Genomic DNA, 20920 nt, shown 5'->3' with positions numbered 1-20920 from the left:
TTGTACTGAAACAATCCTTATGACGTCCAACTAATCTGGCATTCATTGAATTAATAAACACGCATGTCACGGATTAGCTTGAATAGGTTGCAAACCTATTTTCAATGGAAACCATTAAAAAATTATGGATTTTTAAAAAAATTAACTACAATCGATTTTAAGACGGCATCCGCTGAAAGGGAATCATACAAAAGTGTTGTTTACCTAGACAGAGCGCGGGTGGCATCCCCACACACAACAGGTACTGATACATTAGGAAAAGGGATTGGAAGAGACAGTACTTGGGCCACAGCTTAGCGATCATGGCTCTCTTGCGCCTGGTCAGAATAGCAACCAGCCAACAGCTGTGGAATAACATGAGGAAATTCATCCGCTGACCAATCACATTTACAATCATCAGGAGGCAGATCTGGAAGGGAGACACAAAGGGGAGGAACGTACAAGAGGGTAAATCAAATGACAACGAGAGGTAGAGATGTGGGCAGCAAGAGATCAGGTTTGAAACAGCAGGTCCAGATAGGAAGGAGAGGATTTACCTGCACAGCTCAAACAAATACAACCTCTTTATCATTGCAACTTTCACCCCAGACCTCCCAAAATAGCCTCCACTATCCTCTGGGAAGGGTGGGGGGGGGAATAAATCTCCTTGAGGCTGAGTTGACTCCAAGGAGACATATCCAGTAATGAAATACCAGAATCAAGTTGATCCGTTCCACCAACAAAAACACAGTCAATTCACTTTACAGTATATTCTGTGAAGTGCTTTGAGACGTCTCAACGACATGATAAGGCGATGTATCAAATGCAAGATTATTATTATCCTCTGTGGTTGTCTCGGTAAATCAGGTTTCTGAGCCAGACTGGTCCACAGGACTCCAAAACACTGCTGATGACCTTGACTAGCTCTCCTGGTTATACCTGTGTTTAAAAGGTTTGGGGCAGAACCTTTACAGTTGTTCGTTATAGGCACAAACTTACTAATACTGTGTCTACAATCATCCAAAAAGAGCTTGATTGTTTACTTAATCTCTGGTAACTCTCAACTAATTCAATAGACAAAGAAAACTAACCCTTTGCACTGTGATAATGATCAAGATGTCTACTTGTTTACATGTACTATGTGAAGTTACAGATTGACTTTTTTTGACACCTGTTGAGTCAAAACTGATTACGTCTCCTTTTTAGGTTTTATCCACTTCAGCCTGAGGGACGCCACTTACCTCCAAACCAAACTTGTGAAAGAAGAAATTGATGAAATACTTTGCGCAGCTGACGAGGCCTTTATCCAGGTCCTGCCGAGTGATGTCTTGAAAGATGAGGTGAACGAGGGGCGAGGAAAGCTGGTCGCGTTTGCGGAAATGCTGCTGGTGTCGGTAGACCGTAACCTCGAACACCAGCAACGTTAACAGCACGAGGTGATTCTGGAAGAACACATAGTGCATATGATTTACTCCAGCTTGGCTAGAATGGTAGGTAATCACAAATGATTAAAACAATCAGATTTTCACATAATTACGCAGCATTACATAAGACCAATACTGCACAGAAAGAGGCCATTTGGTCCAGCTAGTCCATGCCTGTGTTTGTACTCGCATGATCTCTCACTCCTCCTGTCCCCCTCACCAATACTCCTCTGTTCCCTTCTCCCTCATCAGGTTTTTTCTTAAACACATTAATGCTATTTACCTCAACATTCTCTCCACCCCTCTGCATGACAAAGTTCCTCCTAAACTCTCTAATGGACTACAACTCTTACATGTATGCATTAGAGAATTGCTAAATTACAAGTGCCTAATCTTTAAAGGAAGAAACAATTCTGCTATAGATGCAACTTATTCAATGTTTATTTCTGAATCAATTTAACAACAACAACAAAATTACATTTATAAAGCGCCTTTCATGTCGAGAGGACGTCCCAAATTGCTGGACAGTCAGGGATCAGGGCCCGAGCATGGGGGAGGGGGGGGTGAAGTAGGGGTGAGGGAAGGCAGAGAGGTGGGAGGGCGACCGAAGGCACGATCGAAGAGGAGGATCTTGAGACCAGCCTTCAAGGAGGCAAGGGAGGAAGCGAGGCGAAGGGACTGTGGGATGGAGTTCCAGAGTGTGGGGGCAGAGAGGCTGAAAGCCCGGCCACCGATGGTAGGGCGGGTCGGGTGGGAGACATGGAATAGACCGGAGCCCGCTGAACGGAGGGAGCCGGCAGGTTGGTAGGGAGTCAGCAGGTCAGAGAGGTAGGAGGGGGCGAGGCTATGGATGGAAAGTGAGGAGGAGGATCTTGAATTCAATCCTCTGAGGGAATTGGGGAGCCAGTGGAGTCGGGCGAGGGTGGGAGTGATGGGGTCACAGAGCCTGGTGCGCGAGAGTACATGAGCTGCAGAGTTTAGGATGATCTCCAGCTTGTGAAGGGAAGAGTTGGGAGGCCGATGAACATTAATACAACAACAACAAGATTCCATTTACAGAGCGCCTTTCACGTCGGGAGGACGTCCCAAGGCGCTGTACAGTTGGATCAGGACCCGAGCAGGGGGGAAATGGTCAGGGTGAGGGGAGGGAAGGGAGGGAGCGAGGAGGGGGTAGAGAGTTGAGAGGGGAGCTGAAGGCACGGTCAAAGAGAAAGGTCTGAGATCGGCCTTGAAGGAGGAAAGGGAGGAGGCAAGGTGAAGGCACTGGGGGATAGAGTTCCAGAGCCTAGCGGCTGAGAGGCTGAAGACCCGGCCACCGATGGTAGGGCGGTTGGGGCGGGGGATGTGGAGCAGACCAGAGCCAGAGGAACGGAGGGTACGGGCAGGTAGGTAGGGGGATAGTAGGTTGGAGAGGTAGGAGGGAGCGAGGCCGTGAATGGCCTTGTAGGTGAGGATGAGGATCTTGAATAATACAATTCGTATTGTGCCAATATTGTGTAATCAGTGTCTCAACACAACTTCATATCTGCTAACTTTATGCTATGTGAAAAGAACAGAAAAGGTAGAGAGATTTTTGTATTCAGGTGCCAGTAGTAACGTGATTCACATAGAGTATAAAAGCAATTACTGTATATCCACGTAGCAGAGTTAACCCATTGTGGAACACATCTTTGACTCACTTTGATGTATGGGAGAAGGGGAGATGTCTTCTTGAATCCAAACCAGTTGGCTGGGTCTACAGGCTCTCTGTACAGTGTAGAAAGTGCAATCTCCTCTGGTTTTAAATTGGTCTCATTTGGGAAACTCTGCAGATAGAAATGATTTAATCACATCAGTCGACAACTTACCGCATCTGTAACAGTTATACATTGAACTGTTTTTCCAGATTTCTGCTACTCGGCCAATTAATTCCGCAGAGATGCATTCACAAAAGTATTCAGGAAAAGCTTTGCGTTCAATAGACAAAGCAACAAGACTCAGTTTATTATCAAATGCAATGCATCTGCTTGATCACATTTTCCGTCAGCCTGCTTCTGGATCGTGGCATTGAAAGCACATTTGAGAATGTAGCGGTGCGCAATTACAGCTGTCTGATGTCTCCATTTCTTGTGTTGACATTCAACACATGTGGGCCAACAAGACACTTCCTGCAGCACTGCTGCTTAGGTATAGGTGGTGGGACAGAAAGATGGCCTTTGTCCAGGATACAGAAGCATATTCATACCATTGTGCAATTGTTGGAATACTCCTCAGGATTGACAATGTTCAGCTGGTACAGCATTTTGCAGACTATGATGATACACGCCCACATGGTAGAGATACAGGATGCCATTGAACGGAACTTAATGTACGGTACTGCAAATGCCCACAGCACAATGAAGAGGAAGTTCATGATGGATGGCTGGGGAAACATTGGCAAAGATAAGAATGTAGAACCAGTTACACTCATAGCATCAAATAAGATTAAACTCATGTTTATCAGTGAATAGTAAATACCAAATAGCAAACTGCACAGCACAGAGGCAAAGCTCTAGTGCTTTCGACAAAAGTTCGGAAACAAATCATATTAATTAACCTGATTCTCCATGGCCACAGCCCTGGTCAGACAATACCCTGCTCTATAGTTTAGTCGGGTACAATACTTTACTTCCAGCTCATACACAGCAGTGTAAAATAAGAGAAGTTATAACAAGTCAATGTTTTGGAAGTACCTCTCTCACTGCCACCCACACAGAGAACAGTGCCACCAGCTTCACCATGTGCAGTTCCAGAAATTGCCAGACACATTCCTTAATGCGGCTGAGGACTTCGGATGATTTGAGGAAAAGTACAAGGAGGCGATCAAATACCAGCCCCCATTTACTACGAACGGCTGCAATAGAAAGAGTGACTGAGTTAGCAAAGGGAGTGGCAAGTTTACAGAGAAGCAACACCATATTAAACATCTACAAGAATAGCTCTCTGTAGGTTTTTAGTGTTGTGATGTGAAAAGATCAGGATAAATCAATAATTATAAATATTTGCAGCATCTACTTGTTACTGAAAATAGCCTAACCGCATCATACCAGGCACAAGGAAAGAACTAGCCAACTCCATTTGACATGCATCGTTGACTCACTTGAATGGACGGAAGTCAATCGAAGTGAAACACAATGTGGTTAAAGATATTACGGGCTTTTTTGGCCTTTGCATGTATCCTGATCAATTGGTTACGTTTTAAAGTTCCTGTCTTCACATGAAAAAAAACTGCCCAATATACCATGTTGTGAGGGGATAGCTCAACAAGCCCTCTCTCTCTCTTTCTCTCTCCCCTACACAGCTGAACAGTAAAAGGAAACAATAACAATAAATTGTATCTACATCGCGTCTTTCACGTCAGGAGGATGTCCCAAGGCACTGGACAATGAAGGGTTTGCATCCGAGCTGCGGGTTGGGATCAGAGAGGGGCGGAGGGCAAGGGCAGGGAGGGAAAAATGTCAAATGGCTTCAGAGGAGGAGAAGAAAGAGATTTTAAAGGAGAAAGGTCACACTGTTCGATGCAAGTGTTGCCCATGTTATAAACATACCTCCTCCTTCCAATTCTGTGCGTTCATTTTCTTCACATCCGAGGTCTTCAACCTCCCCGTTCTGCTGTGCTGGTGCAGCCGGAGCAGTTCTGTCATTGCAAAACCACAGCGAGATCACAGATCATCGCAGACTTTTCTCTTATTGAACAGTTAGTTTCATTTAGGTAGATGCTCCGTCACCTGCATCTGAGAGCTTAGTAGCGCATATGGATTTATCTTTTACTAACAGGGCTTTACTGGTACCTTGTAAAATGTTCAGGTTATGTTAAGGTTACATTAGCACTCGCTGTGAAGAAAGTGAGAAATGCCTTTGAGATAAAGTGTGATTTTGTAGGTCGCAAACAATGAGGTGCATTTACATTCCCTTAAAGATAATTGAGAATTCTTGTTGGACAACATTGTTAAAGTGGGCGACAGGAGATAGGGGATTCTTATTAATCCATCAGAAGTGCCAACAACAACAACTTTAGCCAACGTTTACAACAGTCTGAAAACCATTCGACCACCTCAGAACTTTAAGGTTAGACTAATAGCTCAGACCCTTCTGTATTCTAGCCCTGTGGAGCCTCAGTAGTGTCACTGTGCAATGACCGGTAAATGGAGAGAGAAAATAACTTAAAAATATACATTTGCACCCTCGCACACAAAAACTATCGAGAGAAGAGCGCCAAGATGGAACACTTACTGCTTCGAACGTTGTGCCAAGTTTTCTTTCAACCTGTGTATGTAGAAAGGAAGAAGTTACTGCAATTGGACAATGGGACGAGTGAGCTTTAAACATGTCTTTAAAATGAGCAAAGGAGCGATAAGGAAACAGGCGCAAGAAAGAGAGATCATTTAGCACTGCCTTCGCATTTCAAATCCATTTCCCAAATTTCTTTCACAGCGCCCCTGATGTAAAATCAATACTGTGATTCTTAATTGCATCGATATTAAAATAAAATGTCTTATGAACTTAGTCTCAAGTCCACGTCTCCTCATCAGTCAGCAACCCAGATGCTGCCAATCCAAACCACTTTGTCTCTCACAAGCCCTGACACGCTGCAATCCTAAAGGATTAAAACAACTGATTCTACATCTGTGGGAGAACGTTCCAAAAAAACAATCCCCATGTTCCATTCTTCCCAGCCCCTTGCCAGACATCCGATCCCTGCTGCCTCAACAGCCACTCTGTGTGCACACATTATCCCAGCCAACAGAGCTGGTGCCAATTGCTGTCTAATTCCTGTCACTAAGAAATGGTTTCGGTTCTGAAGAATGGTCTCCCCGTAGGATAAATGATTTTAGGTCTGTTCAAAATCATGTCCCCAGTTCCTTTATCCATTTATACACGTGTCAGCCCTGCACAATTGGTAACGCTCTTGCCTCCGAGTCCAAAGCTTGTTGGTTCAAGCCTCACGAGTCTTGGGACGTCCTCCTGACGTGAAAGGCGCTTTATAAATGGAATCTTGTTGTTGTTGTTGTTGTTGAGTCGGGACTTGGAATTACATAGTCTAAACTGACCCTCCAGTGCGGTGGGCTACATTGTCGGAAGTGCCGTCCTTCGGATGAGACGTTAAATCGAGGTGCCTGTTCACTTGGATGTCATTGGACAGACAAGGGTTTGGGAAACATGAAGACCTACCTGTACAGTGGCCCTGTTCCCTTGGCAGGAACATGCTCCAGATCAGTGATCACCATGAAGTGCTGGTGGAAGTAGTGCAACTGCAGGATACAGGCCAATAGGAAGAAGCCCGGGATCAGGATACTGTAGAAGAGCTCCCCAACACTAAACTGCACCAGACCCAAGTCGGCCAACCTGCATTAGCAAAAGAGCAGCATTCAATTCCATTAGAGGTATTTAAGAGGAAGCGACAATGTGAAAATCTTTCTTTTAAAAAAAATCCCAATTTCTTTGCTTTAGGACTTATTGCCATCAATGTTTGCAATACACATAGACCCCAACTGCAAGAAACTGCACACGAACGATACACTTGAGCACCGAGTTTCTGCATGAGAATTATATTCTGCAAAAACTGTAGCAATTGAAAGTTGCAGAACAGGAAATTGGAAAAGTATTTCGGAAATTTACTGTAATGATTAATTCAGGACCACAAGACCATTACACTGAACGCAAAACTAAATTTATAATGACTCCAACAGCAGTTGGGGTTATTTGGGTAACTTTAAATTAGTTTTAATTCCAATCTACTGACAAAATGTAATTCAAAGAGGACTCTGAGGCCCCAAATTTCTTATGAACTTAGCCTCAAGACCAATTCAAGATCTTGTTATTTGGAACAACAAAGAGAGAGTCCAGCCAACAGGGCTTTGATTGTGAATATTCCAAAACCTATTTTGTAAAAATAGCTGTTAAACTGACCATAGGTATGAACCCACGTAATAAACTACCCCCAGACCAGAGGAGCAGAGCTCTTGGTATTTACAATGGTGATTGTTTTCTAACATGAGTACCATAAAGCCTAGACACACACAATACAAGACAGTTGCAAACAACACAACATGTAATAGAAAGCACGCACTGTTCGTCTGTCAGTCCTGTGAAGTTCTTCCAGTAGTGTGGGAAATCAGCAAACTGGAAGGTGTAAACTGAGATCAGGACCAGCATGGTGTAGGCAATGACCAGCCACCAGAACAACTTCAGCAGCTTCCGCCATAAGAAATAACATATCTGGCGAAGAACACAGCATTAGAACAGTGGCATGAATTCGGCAGGTACATCAGGGCTCATATTACAGACACACTCTGGAGATCGCCCGAGCTATGGTTCGGAAGTACATAAGTGCGCACAGCATTACCATGTGCTCCTCTCTGATCAGTGCAGCGAGCAAGTTACAAGAGTTGCACAGTGGAGCAAGTTATAAGAACACAATTTCCATCTTGCCGAGAGCAGATGTTTTAAACAAGTTTCAAACCATCCCTTTACACAGAGCTTCCAAAGCCTGACTGTGATGGGCTCACCTGATAGAAAGAGAGGCACAGGAGGAAAAGGAACATGTAAACTATTTTATACACAACGATTCTTCCAGCAAAGCTGACCACGATGAACATTCCTCCACAAACGTAAATCCAGTACTTGGAGTAGAATTGAATTACGATCTCCCCGAGAGTTTTCAACAGATCGCTCTTCCCCTGATCTATAACAGGGGGGAGAAGAGGAGAAATCAAGACATGAACGTTCAGGAACACGATAATTAGGGAATCTGCAGGAAAGTAAGAGGCCAACATGAGATTTTCCCCATCCCACCCACCTCAATGAAAAGAAAACCCGAGAACACATCAAATAGATTGCTGCCAACTGCAAAAGTAAAACCAAGAAATACCTTTTCTTTTAAAATCTGAATTTTCTTTGAAAATAATTCTCACTCCCCAAAAAATAAATCAAGTTCCGTGGGAGGGGAAATCGAGGCCTCAATCTTTTGAGAACGGCTTAAAGTGCAGGTCAGCAACATGAGTCACTTCGTTGCAAGTTCCACTGAAAAGCGTAAAGGTTCCAACCTGCTACTACTGGGAATTAACCAAACTGCAAGTCAATTGGTTTTGGCACAGTCGGATTCATTGCACTATCCAGTCTCACATCCTCTGAGCCTTACTCCAGATGTTGTCTGAGTTCTCAGTGGTCTCCTCAATCCTGCCAAGTGGTTTTGACAAGCAGTCCCTTCTAACCCAAAGCCCAGTTCAGAGTCGGTTTCTGGGCCGAAGAGAGGTTTGACATTAAGAGATCAATGATTCCCTCTCTCTGTAGCTGTGCTTTACTGGAAGCCCAACCTCAGAAGATTAACTGTCTACAAGCAATTGAAACAGCCTGACTAATGCCTCTGCCTCTGTCTAGTTGGGCTCTGGAGTTGCATAAAATATGCCTGGACTCTGCAGAAATTGAGTCTTAGCAGCGCAGTAGCTCATTTCTGCTGCTAGAAGTGTCAAGATTGTTCATGTTGTGTGGTATCTGACAGGGTGTGTGAAGAGAGAGTGGATGTATGGAGTCAGAACCTAAACCTTTTCAATCCCACTAATAACAACAACAATCCTCGCATTTCATATATTGGGTCATTGAGAAGTCTAAAAGCCCTTCACAGAATATACTGTAAAGTGAATTGACTATATTTTGTGGGCGAAACTAAATGTGCTCTTTATTTTTTTCAAAACTTTTGACAGTCTATTGCTTACACCAGCTGATAACAATATTCGAGTCAGCAGCTTATGCCCGTGTGGTAAGATATATTTAGCCCAAGTGAAGTAAGCGGCAGGTATGCAAGAGTTCGCTCGGCCCACTCTTTGAGTCCGTCACTTGCCTTGCTCAGGGATGTTCACTTCTTTCAGTGGGATGTCTTTCCGTCGGATACATTTTTCTTTAATAAACTGACGCATCAGAAGCCAAAAGGTGAGTGTGTACAGCAGCTGGTGAAACAAAGCACCTTTAAGCGGAAAGCCAGAGCACTCTAATCACGGGACATTTCCTTGTTTACAAGAGGGTTGAGCAAACTGACTTGGGACAGGTATGATGTGGGTTTCAATCCTCTTGGACCTATGCAACCCTTCAACAGGACGGTGGTGGGTGGGGGGGGGGGGGGGGCGCTGGTGAAGAGGAGAATCTGTCCAACCACCATTGTATTCACATCATCACAGAGCGCTTCATGGGATTTACTGTAAGGTGTAGTGACTGACTGCACACTTGGATGCAAACAGCACAAAGCAATGCCTCATAAACAGCAGTGAAGTGATGCACCAATTTTATCCCAGGTAACGTTGGCTAGGATAACAATAACTAATCAGATTCCGATTGAGTTCTGCTGCTCTAAACTCACCACTGCTCCCAAGCGTAGACAGTGATACGGTGCTCGAACTAAACCCAGCTGCTTCAGGTCCATAAAGCCGAGTTTGGTTGGCAATTCCTCAGACAGGTCCATCCCCCAGACGTACTGCAGACCACACAGCACGATCCCGTACAGCAAGATAAAGGGAGAGCAGAGCAAGGCGAAATGGCGACGACTCCGCACTATCCAGATGAGGCAGGCCCACAGCAACAGCACAAACGTCAACCAGCTGTGGAAGGTAATGCTCCAAACCTGCAAGGACAGGGTAGAGTGAGGGTAAATAACACAGAAATGTTCAAATAAACTCAAATGACAGTTTTTTTTTCCCCTATGAAATAACAACACAATGCAACTGGTGAATTATGACGGAGCTGGCCTGACTAACAGTGATTTGCACAATGAAAAACCGTGCATTTCTCATTGAATTAACCCCAAATTCTTACACTTGTGCAAAGTCACAGCTAAAGGGAAAGGTCTGCACGTTAGTTCTGCCTCTTTTGAAGAACAGGGAAGGACTCCGATCTGGACTATCAATGATTTGGGTCCATTGTATTTTTGTCTCAGCTTGGCATGGTAACTTGGCAATGTTAGAGATCAAAAGATATGAGAGTCCACCCACTGCTTACCATCATCATGATGAGTACACAGATATAACTCTGCTGCATGATCACACGGCCTATCTCACTTAGAGGCGATTTCGGGCTCTTAGCTTCGGACGTGTTGTGACTTACTGCAACAGAAGCAATGAAAACAAGTAGCCGCCAGGTTCATTACATTGTTCTGTATTAAAGTTATTTCATGTATTAAAAACAATTGCAACTGAGCGACAAAGGATGCCAGAGTGTACTGCCAAGCCAAACAGGGAAGCTTGGAACTGCAACACAGCAACAACAACTTGCATTTACATAGTGCTCTTCCCACGGGGTAATGTCTTGGCGTCTCGGAACTTACCGACTTCGTCCGGATCTGGATGAGAGGAGCCAGGAATTACATGCGTTCTAAAGCTCTGCCCTTCAGGATTCTCGTTGGCAAATGGTAGCATTGGCTGGAAAATACCACAAACAGTGCAGATTAACGCTGAATTTGGCCTGGGGGGTGGGGGGGGTAAAGGTGTGGAGTGTTTCAACCTATCATTCCCCAGAGCATAGAACTGCAACAGTCTAGCAGCTCTTACTTGGATCATTTTTATTTTCTTCTTCAAAGGGTTTGGGCTTTCAACGTTTGTGTTAAAATCCACAATTACAATTAATAATAACAATCCTTGCATATGATGTATATTTCTGCTGTGGTGCAACTCACCTTAGTTTCATCTTCTCTTTCACCACGGTTCTTTGACCAAGTCTCTGTGTTTGTTAACTCAACTCGGTCCTCAGCATTTTCCTGTGCATTGTCTGTCTATAGAAATATAACAGTGCAGAGGTTCAGATAATAACATAAGAATTATAAACTGGTTAGAAAATGAATAGATTTCGTCAAAATCTACAATTGGTTGCACTAATGCTGGACCAGAGGCCTGTGATGTGATGACAAGCGTACAATGTTGCTTTGGAGATGGAGCTCCCTCTGTAAACCCATGTAACACTACCTGTTTTAGTGGCGAGTGCCATCTCTTTCCATCACTGACCTGAGAGCTGCCATCAGTTACAGGAATTGTGTGACAACTTCAAGGCTATGCATTGAGGGGATTGAAGCCTGGGTGCTGAGTCCACCTGGTCTAGATTTGCAGTTTGCCAAACTATGGCTGTGACAAACAGAAAACTCATACGTGGTAAGCAGAGGGCTTATATGCTCGCAGTTCTGACTTGTGCTGCTTCTTAGATTGCACCTACTGTAATGCTACTCTCCACTTTCTTCAGCTTCAGCAGGGTTGCCAGAGTGTAGTAAAGCAGCAGCAATATCCCTGGATTCACATAGACGGGCCACTCGTGAGCCTCGTTCAGAATAAGTTGATGAGGACTGCTGGAGTTTGAATGGATGATGTCCTTTAGACCAAATAACCTTAAAACAGAAGAAATCAAAAATCAGTCAAAGCCAGAGGTGCAACACACTGCGCTACTGGACGAGTAAAGTGTAGACTGCTGTTTGGCACTTTATCATGTCGTTGAGACTTCTCAAAGCTCTTCATAGGATATACTGTAAAGTGGATTGATGGTGTATTTTGTGGCTGAAATTGTGTGTTTGTATGGCATTTAACTACAAAGGTTCAATAAATTACAGCATCCTCTAAAAGCAGAATAATCACTTTACAGAGATTATAATTCATTCCCAAAGTGGTTTCCTTTCAATTCAATAGACTTGCAATGAATACACTGCAATCTGGAACTCATCATAAACTGCACAGAATGCATTTGACAGTGTCAGCCATACCATTGGCTACCACAACATGGACTAAAGCCATCCCAAAGTATATGGTAGAAACAATAACAAACACAAGACAGTAACATCAAACAACTGGTTCAGATGCCAATTCTGAGTTGCTTTAGATCTTTGCTACCCTGTAATCTCTAGTGGGCAAAAATAAATCAGAAACTGGAGGAGACAGTACTTGGTTTCGAGAGAAGTGATTTCTACAAATGGGTGCTTTAAGAATGAGACACAAGATGGCACTATTCAAAACTGCAAATGAAATGTTTGAAAGCTAGATAATCATATTTTCTCCAAAGCCATTCATTTGAAATGTCGTTCATTAACCAGGAAATGTCCGCATTGAAGATTTTTTCTATCTCCAACCGTCCAGTGTGGATAAAGCAAGTCACATTTGGACAAAGAGCGCTTCTGATGGACAGGTCAGGAAGAGAGAAGCCAAAGACTAAACAGATCAGTGGACTGGGTGAAGATGGTTTGAAACCATTGTGGAATCCATCAAGCTACATCAACAACAAAAACAACTCGCATTTATATAGCAACCTTCACACAGGGTTGAGTCATACTTGCTGAACCAGTATTGTTGAAGCTTGCATTAGACTATGGGAAATCTGTGCATTGCCCTTTTGATAACCAGTACATTTTCTCCACATTTCTCTGAGCTCCCAGTAATCGCAAAGGTCACATTCTCAGATGTCTGTTTTAATTACTGTGTCTCTGAATGCACCCTGTTAACTAAAAGGCCTACTCCTGCTCCTACTTCTTATGGTCTTATGATTATGCCATCTGCAGCACAAAATTCACAGCTTGTTTGACTACTACATTGAAAACAAGATACGCTGCAGAAATTCGTATAAATTCATTGTGACACCACCATATTCATCAAGGCTAAACAGATTCACTTAAGGTGTCTGGATGCATTGTCACTCACTGTTTATCATCATCTACCTGACATAACATTTCTTTGATTCTGTAATGGGGATATTTCTCCAGGTGTCAAAACAGTGAATGTTCTCCATTGGCTAATGTTTCCTTTTATGATGGAGCCACAAAGGAGAATTATTGAATCGTACAAGAGATTATCACGCATCTTCGTGACTGAACACCTTGGTCATTTAGGAATGTGATCCACATAAAGTAATTAATTTTACTGTGGTGCATAAGGCTTCAGAAGAGGTGCCAAACACTGCAAACTCAGGTCTTTAACATCAGCAATTCAGCAACAAAAATCAATTTCTTGATAATTCCTAGCTAAAAGCAGCATTCAATGTGAGGCTGAACTTTGTGAATTTCTGAAGGGAAAAGAGAATCAGCTTCGGATCACTCTCCCGATCACTGCTAATAAATGTGCCTGTGTGGATGTCAACTGAGCACAGGTTAGCTATAATGAACATGTGGTGCTCCATTCCTAAGCTCAAACATGATGATAATAATATGAAGGCCACATGGATGAAGAAGTAGAAAGGAATGTGCTGACAGGCACAGAATCATACCTGGATCAGTCTGACTATTGCCACATCCAGTTGGACAAAAGAAACAGTGTTTGGTAATAAACACAAATCAAACAGAAGGACAGCTGGATCCAGACAGCAAGAGCAGAACTCAGAAAGAAATAGAACAAAATACTGAACGGATAAGGAAGAGTTGTTTTATAATTAATAAGAGCGCACTACAAAACGGCAGTGGACAAAGCACGGTGCAAAGTCACACTTCATTCAGATGCCTGATCTAGAATTCAGACATCTGGAGGATTCATTAACACCAAAAGTATTGAAGGATCAGTATTTCAGTAGTAAAATATTGAAGGCATCAAACTCCTGAAACAGGATAGTGAATGGGAGAAAATAGCTGCTTGCTTCTTTCATCTATAGCCAAAGTCCCAGTGGGAGCTCAACATTCTGACTCACTCAGCACATTGTGTAATAAGTCAATAAGAAACTATCAGCGTTTTCTGCGCTCCGAGATGCTGCCCCACGTGAAGGACACCACATAAATACAAGTTGTTGCTTTGAATAAATTTGTTTGCAGCCAGTTGGCTATCTATATACACACACACACACACACGCACACATTTCCACATCAGTTTCGGGGGCTGTGTGTGTGGGTGTGGGTGTGGGTGGGGGTTGGTGGGGTGGAGGAATCTGATGCTACAGTAACCCAATCTCATGGCAACAGCCACTCCTGTCGATCATGTAAGCTACAGAGTGACATGAAAGACCAGGAACATCAAGTTGAAAGGCACACGGTAAATACAATCCTGTTACATACATCCAAATAACCACTCCAACTCCATGTTCTGAACCAACAGTTACATTATTAAAACAAACAGTAACAAGCAGAGGCTCAGCTTTCCTCACTCAGGGGGAGACCTGGTTGATCAGTGCAATAAATCTGTTAAGGTATTGTACAACAGCTATCCTGAGAAGTGCGTTGAGTAGAGGCAAATTCTTCCATAAGAAGAATTTTGTTGGACAGATTGAAGATCTCTCAAGTTTTGATTGCAGAACTGGACAAAGGCATCGTCAGTTCCGACCTCAGCTGATGTGAATCATCCTGGTTTATAGCACGTCACAGGGCAGTTTCCAGGCGTGAAAAAATTACAGCAGTTGTGTAGGCTTACATGTGACATTTGTTTTTAATGGTAATAAAAATGATGGTCTCTAAATCAAAGCCCCCCCTGCACTCCACCCCTCCTGACCCCACCTCCCAGCTCAGGTCCAAAAAATCCTGACTGTCCATGGGACGTCTTTCCACATGGCTGACTTGGTCAAGTGGCTGTTGAGAAGTTTCGGCTCCTGAACCATTGAACAACACAATCTCTGGTAGTGATATACATAGCCTCCAGTTATAGCAATATGTTTTACAGATTTATTACGATGATAAACCAGGTCTGGCGATGGAAGGCAAACAATGCCTCAGGGACCCGAGAAAGTGAGGATTCTGGCATGGATTATTTTAGCCAAGCACGATTTGACATCCAATTATGCGGCATTACTGCTTCTTATAAAGCAGGTAATGTTCTCATTTCGTCTTAATTTTAAACTTGAGGAACATTCGTGCGGGCAGATCGACTGATATCAGAAACTTACATACATAGAGCCAACTGGCTTGAAAATGGATTGTAGATGGGAAACAATGTTTCAGTGCAAAAATCATGAGAGTAATCTAATCATTAATATCCGACTCCCATGCATTTTCTACTATTTCAGCTCTCAAATCAGATTAACCTCAAATGAGCTGTGTGAAGGGGAGTTTTGTGCCACAGGTGAAAAATGGTCCAAACTGTTAGTCCCAAAAAGGGGAAATCACGCTGGTTGTTTTTCTATGTGGTGTACATTTACCTCCTGTGTTGGCTGGTCACCCATGATTTTACATTTAGGGTAGAACCAAACCATCTTCAGTTTTAGCTTCACCCAATCACTTTTAATTGGAGCTTCAAAAATATACTCATCATGACCCATTGCTCAATGCAGTGACAGGTGCATTATGTATAAAGTGAAAGTGAAAGCCTTGTTAAAAGTGTTGTCCCTTAGCTCACACAAAAGGGTGTTTCTAAGTCAAGTACTTCTGGGGCATTAGCACAGACCTCTTATTGACCAATTACACAGAAACATCGACCGAGGCTTGGGAGCGGATTAACTGCTTATGAGGAAAGAGTTAAATAACATTATTATTAAGTAGTATTATTATCCGCCCTGCACAATTGGCTGTTGCATTTCACCCACAAAACAAACACTATACAGTATATTTTGTGAAGCACTTTGAAACGCCTCAACGACTTGATAAGGCACCATATCAAATGTAAACATGATGATGATTATTATTATTTTCATTATCATCAACTAATTTGCTTATTGTAAACATGCTTGCCTTTCAGAGAAAGTTGCAACTTCAGCAGAAAGTGTTACAAAAGCAAATTCTCCCACACTGTTTCACTGCCCATTTAGTAATATTTAGGACCGCACTAATTGTCGTTTAGCATTAGTTTCTTTCAGTCACGGCAGAGTTAACAGAGCAAAGAAACTCCTGAGTCAACTGCACTTACAAGTCGTTAATGCTGAGTTGTTGAATTCTGCTGTGCTGAGCATAGTATTTATAGCATTGCATTAGTATCCTAGAGTCACAGTTCCCTGTGATAGAGCAAGTTATTAAAACAGCTGCTGTCAGCCTATACCTTGCTCTTCAGTGCCTGATACACAGAGATTACAGTTAAAGACTTCATTAGCGTGTTGGTGATGTGTGATGGCTCAAAACTAAAATGTATCAGCTATGAGGTGTTTAAATTCACAGTAAACTAATGCAACTATCTTTGCTGCCTGTATCTAACCAAACTATAAAAGAAAAAACCACTTTTTAAACAAGTAAACATACAAAAGACATTTTTTTGTCAACAAAAGAGTGTGAAACCCTGAAAATGCTCCCTTTATAAATGAGAATCAGATCGGTTCAGTTGTTAGCACTCCTGCCGCTGGTTCAGACAGTTATGGCTTCAAGCCCAGAGTCACAGTCCAGACTGACTTTAGTGCAGTACTGGGGGAGTGCTGCACTGTCAGAAATACAGTCGTTCAGATAAGACCAAGATCCTCTCTGTCTGTTCAGGTGACTTTAAAGGATCTGTCGAGGCTATTTGAAAAAAGAAGATAATTTTTACTGATGTCCTGGTCAAGAGTCTTCCAGGTTAATTGTTCATTCATCTCAAGGCTGTTTGTGGGAGCTACCTGGTGCAAATAGCTGTTGTCAATGTCTATAAAAAAACAGTCACTGCACTTGACAGTGATTAGTTGCAAGGCATTCTTAAATGGTTCAATGCTCTCTAAGGCGCTATAAGAAATGAAAGGATTATTTATTTATTAGCACTACTTTTACTGCATTAATCTTTCAGGAGCTGCTGTCTTTATAAATGTCGCCCTGAGCAAAAGCTGACTTAGACTATAGTCCTGATTTTCAAGGGATGCCAAAGTTTAAATCTCTGCCCATGAATGACAGCAAGTGTCTGAGAAAGATATATACATAACAGAGGTGCTAGAAAATACGACATAGCAGTTAATAGTTCATTCATCATTAAAACTTTGTACAGCCTGTCAAGGTGACTCAAAAACAAAATCTATTACGTTATTTCCGTGGGGGAAAATACAGTATTGTGTTTGCAAACTGCAACAGGAAACAGATGAATAAATATATAAGCAATGCTCAGGCAATTTATATAGTGCACAAAATTAGAGAAAGGAAGAGCTGACTTCTCACTTCTGTTGCCAGGCTCATGCTCAGCCACTAACCAAGTAAAGCTGTGCTGTAGTGTTGGAGCTTGGATAAGGAACCTGGTCACTCTTCCAGCTGCATGGAGTTGAGCTATAACTCTGCAATATTGATTGTGAATAGAGTAAGAAGCAAATTAGGTGCTCAAAACACTGAGCGGGTTTAATAAGATAAATAGGGAGAAACTATATTCACTGGTCAGTGAGCCACTAACTAGAAAACACAGCTTTCAAATCCATCACCAAGAGAACAAAGGGAGTGGTTGGAATAAAAGTATATTTATAGCATTGCCGTAGTGTCTGAGTATCACAGTTTCCTGTGACAGGGCTGATAGGATGTGGAATGCTAAACCGAAAACAGTTTGAAACAGAGACCATAATAACTCTTAAAGAAAAATTAGATAAGTATTTGAAAAAGAAAAATCATGAAAGGGTTTGAGGAAAGGGTTTAAGAGTGGGATGAAATCGATGGTTTTCAGTAGAGCCGGCATCAGGCACCATGGGCCAAAAGGCCTCGTTCTGTGCTCTAAAATTCCGTGACTGAGTGCATATTGAAATGTGACTAGGCAATGAAACCTCTAGACTCATCTGGTGTCCTCTGTGCTCAGTCATGTTAGCAGATTGTCATCAATACCCATTGCTTTGTTACGATCTCCGATCTCTCAACCAACTGTGTGACTTCCAATTGCAACATAAACCGGAAAATGTCCCGATTTTGTTCAAACTGCACATGCAGCCAACATATAGGTAAATATGTCACAGAATCTATTGCTCCTACCTGGACCAGAGGCCACTGGGAGGGAACATCTGCTGAAAAAAAGCAGTCTGGTAAATGTAGAGACAGATGATGTGGCCGGCAGTGTAAAACCCCACCATGACACAGATCGTATTGAAGCCAACGTGACTCATTGGCAAATGGCACGCCCACCATGTGCATATTCCAATGAAAAGCAGGAAATAAACACCAGAGAAGCCACAAGGAACGGCAATTCCTGAAAAAAAAAGTGACACCGGATCGACATTAAATACAACACGCTCACTAATAAATTGGACAATTCAATCCACGACTGTTTGTGGGACACTGCTGGGCGCAACTGGCTGCCGCGTTTCGCCCACAGAATATACAGTCCATTCACTTTACAGTATATTTCGTGAAACGCTTAAAATCACCTTCAACATTTCCTCCCAACTCTTGTCCCTGTTCCCACACAATACCAAGCAAACCCGCTTCACCCTTCCTTCATCATCTCCACAAGACTATAAAACTAAGAGGCCTTGAATTTCCCCTTTTAAAGACGACATTCGTAAAGAGTGTGCAGCTATTACAGAAGATGTCTTTCATTGCGTTCGTGAAAGTCTTTTGTCACCAAGTTGATATGTGTAAACATGTACAAAGCAGGCAGCTTAAACATCTTATAGGCCTACAAGTAAGGACTTTTGATTCACCCTGTATAAACCTATCTGAGGCGAGAACCTTGGCAGTATCCTAACAGCACAATTTCTATCTGAACAAGATCCAAATTCAAACAACTTGTGCAGAAATGTCATCTCGAAATTCTTACCAGCTAAAGCCAAAAATATAACCGCCACAACTTTTCCCATTGTTTCGAGAAACTTCTGTGCAACGACCCGCAGCTGAGCCAATGTGGCCGTGCGAGATTGCCTGCGCCTCTCCTGTTCAGTCGCCTCTTCCTCGTCTTCAGTTGCATCTTCCTCATCTTCAGTTGCCTCGTCAACCTCGGTGCCTTCCTCTTCATCCTGCCAACAAACAGCGGGTTAAAACCGCAGTCCAGTCCTTGCCTCACAAATTCTTGAAAGTCTACAGATTATCAGTTCAGCAGCATCCAGTGTGTACGTATCAATTAAATATTCAGCAACATAAATTTATAATAAATTTATATTTATTTATAAACTTAGCCCACAAAATACACAGTCAGTCCACTTTACAATATATTCTGTGAAGCAATTTGAGATGTCTCAATGACATGGTAAGGCACTATATAAAATGCAAGGATTATTATAATAAAGGATGAGGGGAAAATTAAACTGCTTAAAATCGTAACAAAGGTTCAAATGGGAGGCAGAAAAATTATTTGGCAAATAAACTTAACCCTGTATATTTTTAATCTGTTGGAATAAACTAATATTTGCAAAAAACGAAACATTAAACTGAGGTCCCACCTGCCTGCTCTGGTGGGAGAGGAAGAAACCCTCAACGTTATTCAAAAAGAGAAAAGAGGAAGTAAAGGGAGTTTTTTCTGATGTTTTTCTTGGATAACAAATCTTCAGGTCGCTGCTCATTGTTTTTAGGGCCCCGTAGCATGCAAAGGGACTGCTTGCTGTATTTGCCTATCAATTTGCCTACCACTACGCAACCACTGGAATCAACACTGTTTCGTCAAGCACTTTGGAATCATTCCAACCTTACAAGCATTGAATTAAATGTAGGGATCATTCTTTACTATTATATCTCGCCGATGCAACAATTTAATAAAAAATATTAATAATCTGATCATGCCTCAGGAAAATTCCAAGAATGTGAATTTCATCAAACAATGTCACTCTGAGTTTTCCATTGTAAAGTCTAGGATTTCTGCCTGGCACTTTTTGTTCTGCTAATAAGGAGTCCAGCTGTTTGAAAGTTCAAAGGATACTAACGTTAGGGTCGGAATAACATTGTTGATCATTTGCAGACTTTTGTGCTGCTAAAAAGCACTCAGCAGCAAATTAAAAACACATCATCTCTTTTTGTTTATTCTACAGCTAAATTATCTCTTAGTGTAACTGAGCAGCATTACTGAACATTACTTGGCACATACGATGGATGGTCAATGTCTTTCTTGTGTCATTTTAACTGGAATCAAATTGTAAGAATGGCAAAATCCCAAAAGGGCTACTTACCCACAGAGGGCAGTGTTTGGACTAAAGTCTTGTAAAAAAAAGATGATATCTGTTATAATAATAATAATAATCCTTGCATTTGATACAGCATCTTATCACACTGTTGAGACGTCTCAAAATACTTCACAGAATATACCGTAAAGTGAATTGACTGTATATTGTGTGGGTGAAACACGGTAGCCGATTGTGCATAGGAGTGTCCCACAAACAGTCGTGGATTGAGTGACCAAATATTTTTTGATTCTGAAGGGATTATTACCCCCGGAAAGCGATCCACCAATCGACTAACAACCAGGCTCCTACTTACTGCTCTCATTCACATTTAGCTGGTTTCTTAACTCCTAATCACCTAAGACTGTATCAGAGTCAATTTAAATTTCTGTTGAGCCCCGGTGTAGTATTTCAGATTTGGTTGGATATCCCCATGGATGGATTAAACATAGATTCCCTGAATTCACTGCACGTTACCAATAGACAAGCTGCTCAGCCAGATATTTAATGCACAATGCATCGAATAACTGAGATGGCAGAGTCAGATATTTAAGCCGGCACAATGAATGTGGCAACGTAACCTGTTGAACAACACTTTCATACACTGTGAGTGAGGCTCTGATTTC

At 42.4% G+C, this 20920-nt stretch overlaps 1 protein-coding gene across 2 annotated transcripts in view; it reads right to left on the bottom strand.

The window, feature by feature from the left end:
* The window catches only part of piezo1 (piezo-type mechanosensitive ion channel component 1), an 83524-nt gene that overhangs the window by 22814 nt on the left and 39790 nt on the right, over positions 1-20920 (bottom strand). For both annotated transcript variants that reach the window (XM_007889318.2, XM_007889319.2), the window contains exons 6-23: positions 18965-19160; positions 18181-18394; positions 11613-11781; positions 11083-11178; positions 10735-10828; positions 10410-10513; positions 9775-10035; positions 9262-9367; positions 7931-8106; positions 7492-7640; positions 6594-6767; positions 5655-5687; positions 4970-5058; positions 4115-4275; positions 3628-3804; positions 3083-3208; positions 1221-1421; positions 205-409 (exon numbers count right to left, since the gene is read on the bottom strand). In XM_007889318.2, coding sequence (XP_007887509.2) covers positions 205-409; positions 1221-1421; positions 3083-3208; positions 3628-3804; positions 4115-4275; positions 4970-5058; positions 5655-5687; positions 6594-6767; positions 7492-7640; positions 7931-8106; positions 9262-9367; positions 9775-10035; positions 10410-10513; positions 10735-10828; positions 11083-11178; positions 11613-11781; positions 18181-18394; positions 18965-19160 — 2731 coding nt within the window. The remainder of the gene's footprint in view (positions 1-204; positions 410-1220; positions 1422-3082; positions 3209-3627; positions 3805-4114; positions 4276-4969; positions 5059-5654; positions 5688-6593; positions 6768-7491; positions 7641-7930; positions 8107-9261; positions 9368-9774; positions 10036-10409; positions 10514-10734; positions 10829-11082; positions 11179-11612; positions 11782-18180; positions 18395-18964; positions 19161-20920) is intronic.

This window comes from Callorhinchus milii, unplaced genomic scaffold, assembly GCF_018977255.1.
Source record: "Callorhinchus milii isolate IMCB2004 unplaced genomic scaffold, IMCB_Cmil_1.0 Scaffold14, whole genome shotgun sequence".
Taxonomy (NCBI): Eukaryota; Metazoa; Chordata; class Chondrichthyes; order Chimaeriformes; family Callorhinchidae; genus Callorhinchus; species Callorhinchus milii.
The sequence above is the reverse complement of the archived record's forward strand: the minus strand, read 5'-3'. Positions and strand labels throughout refer to the sequence as shown.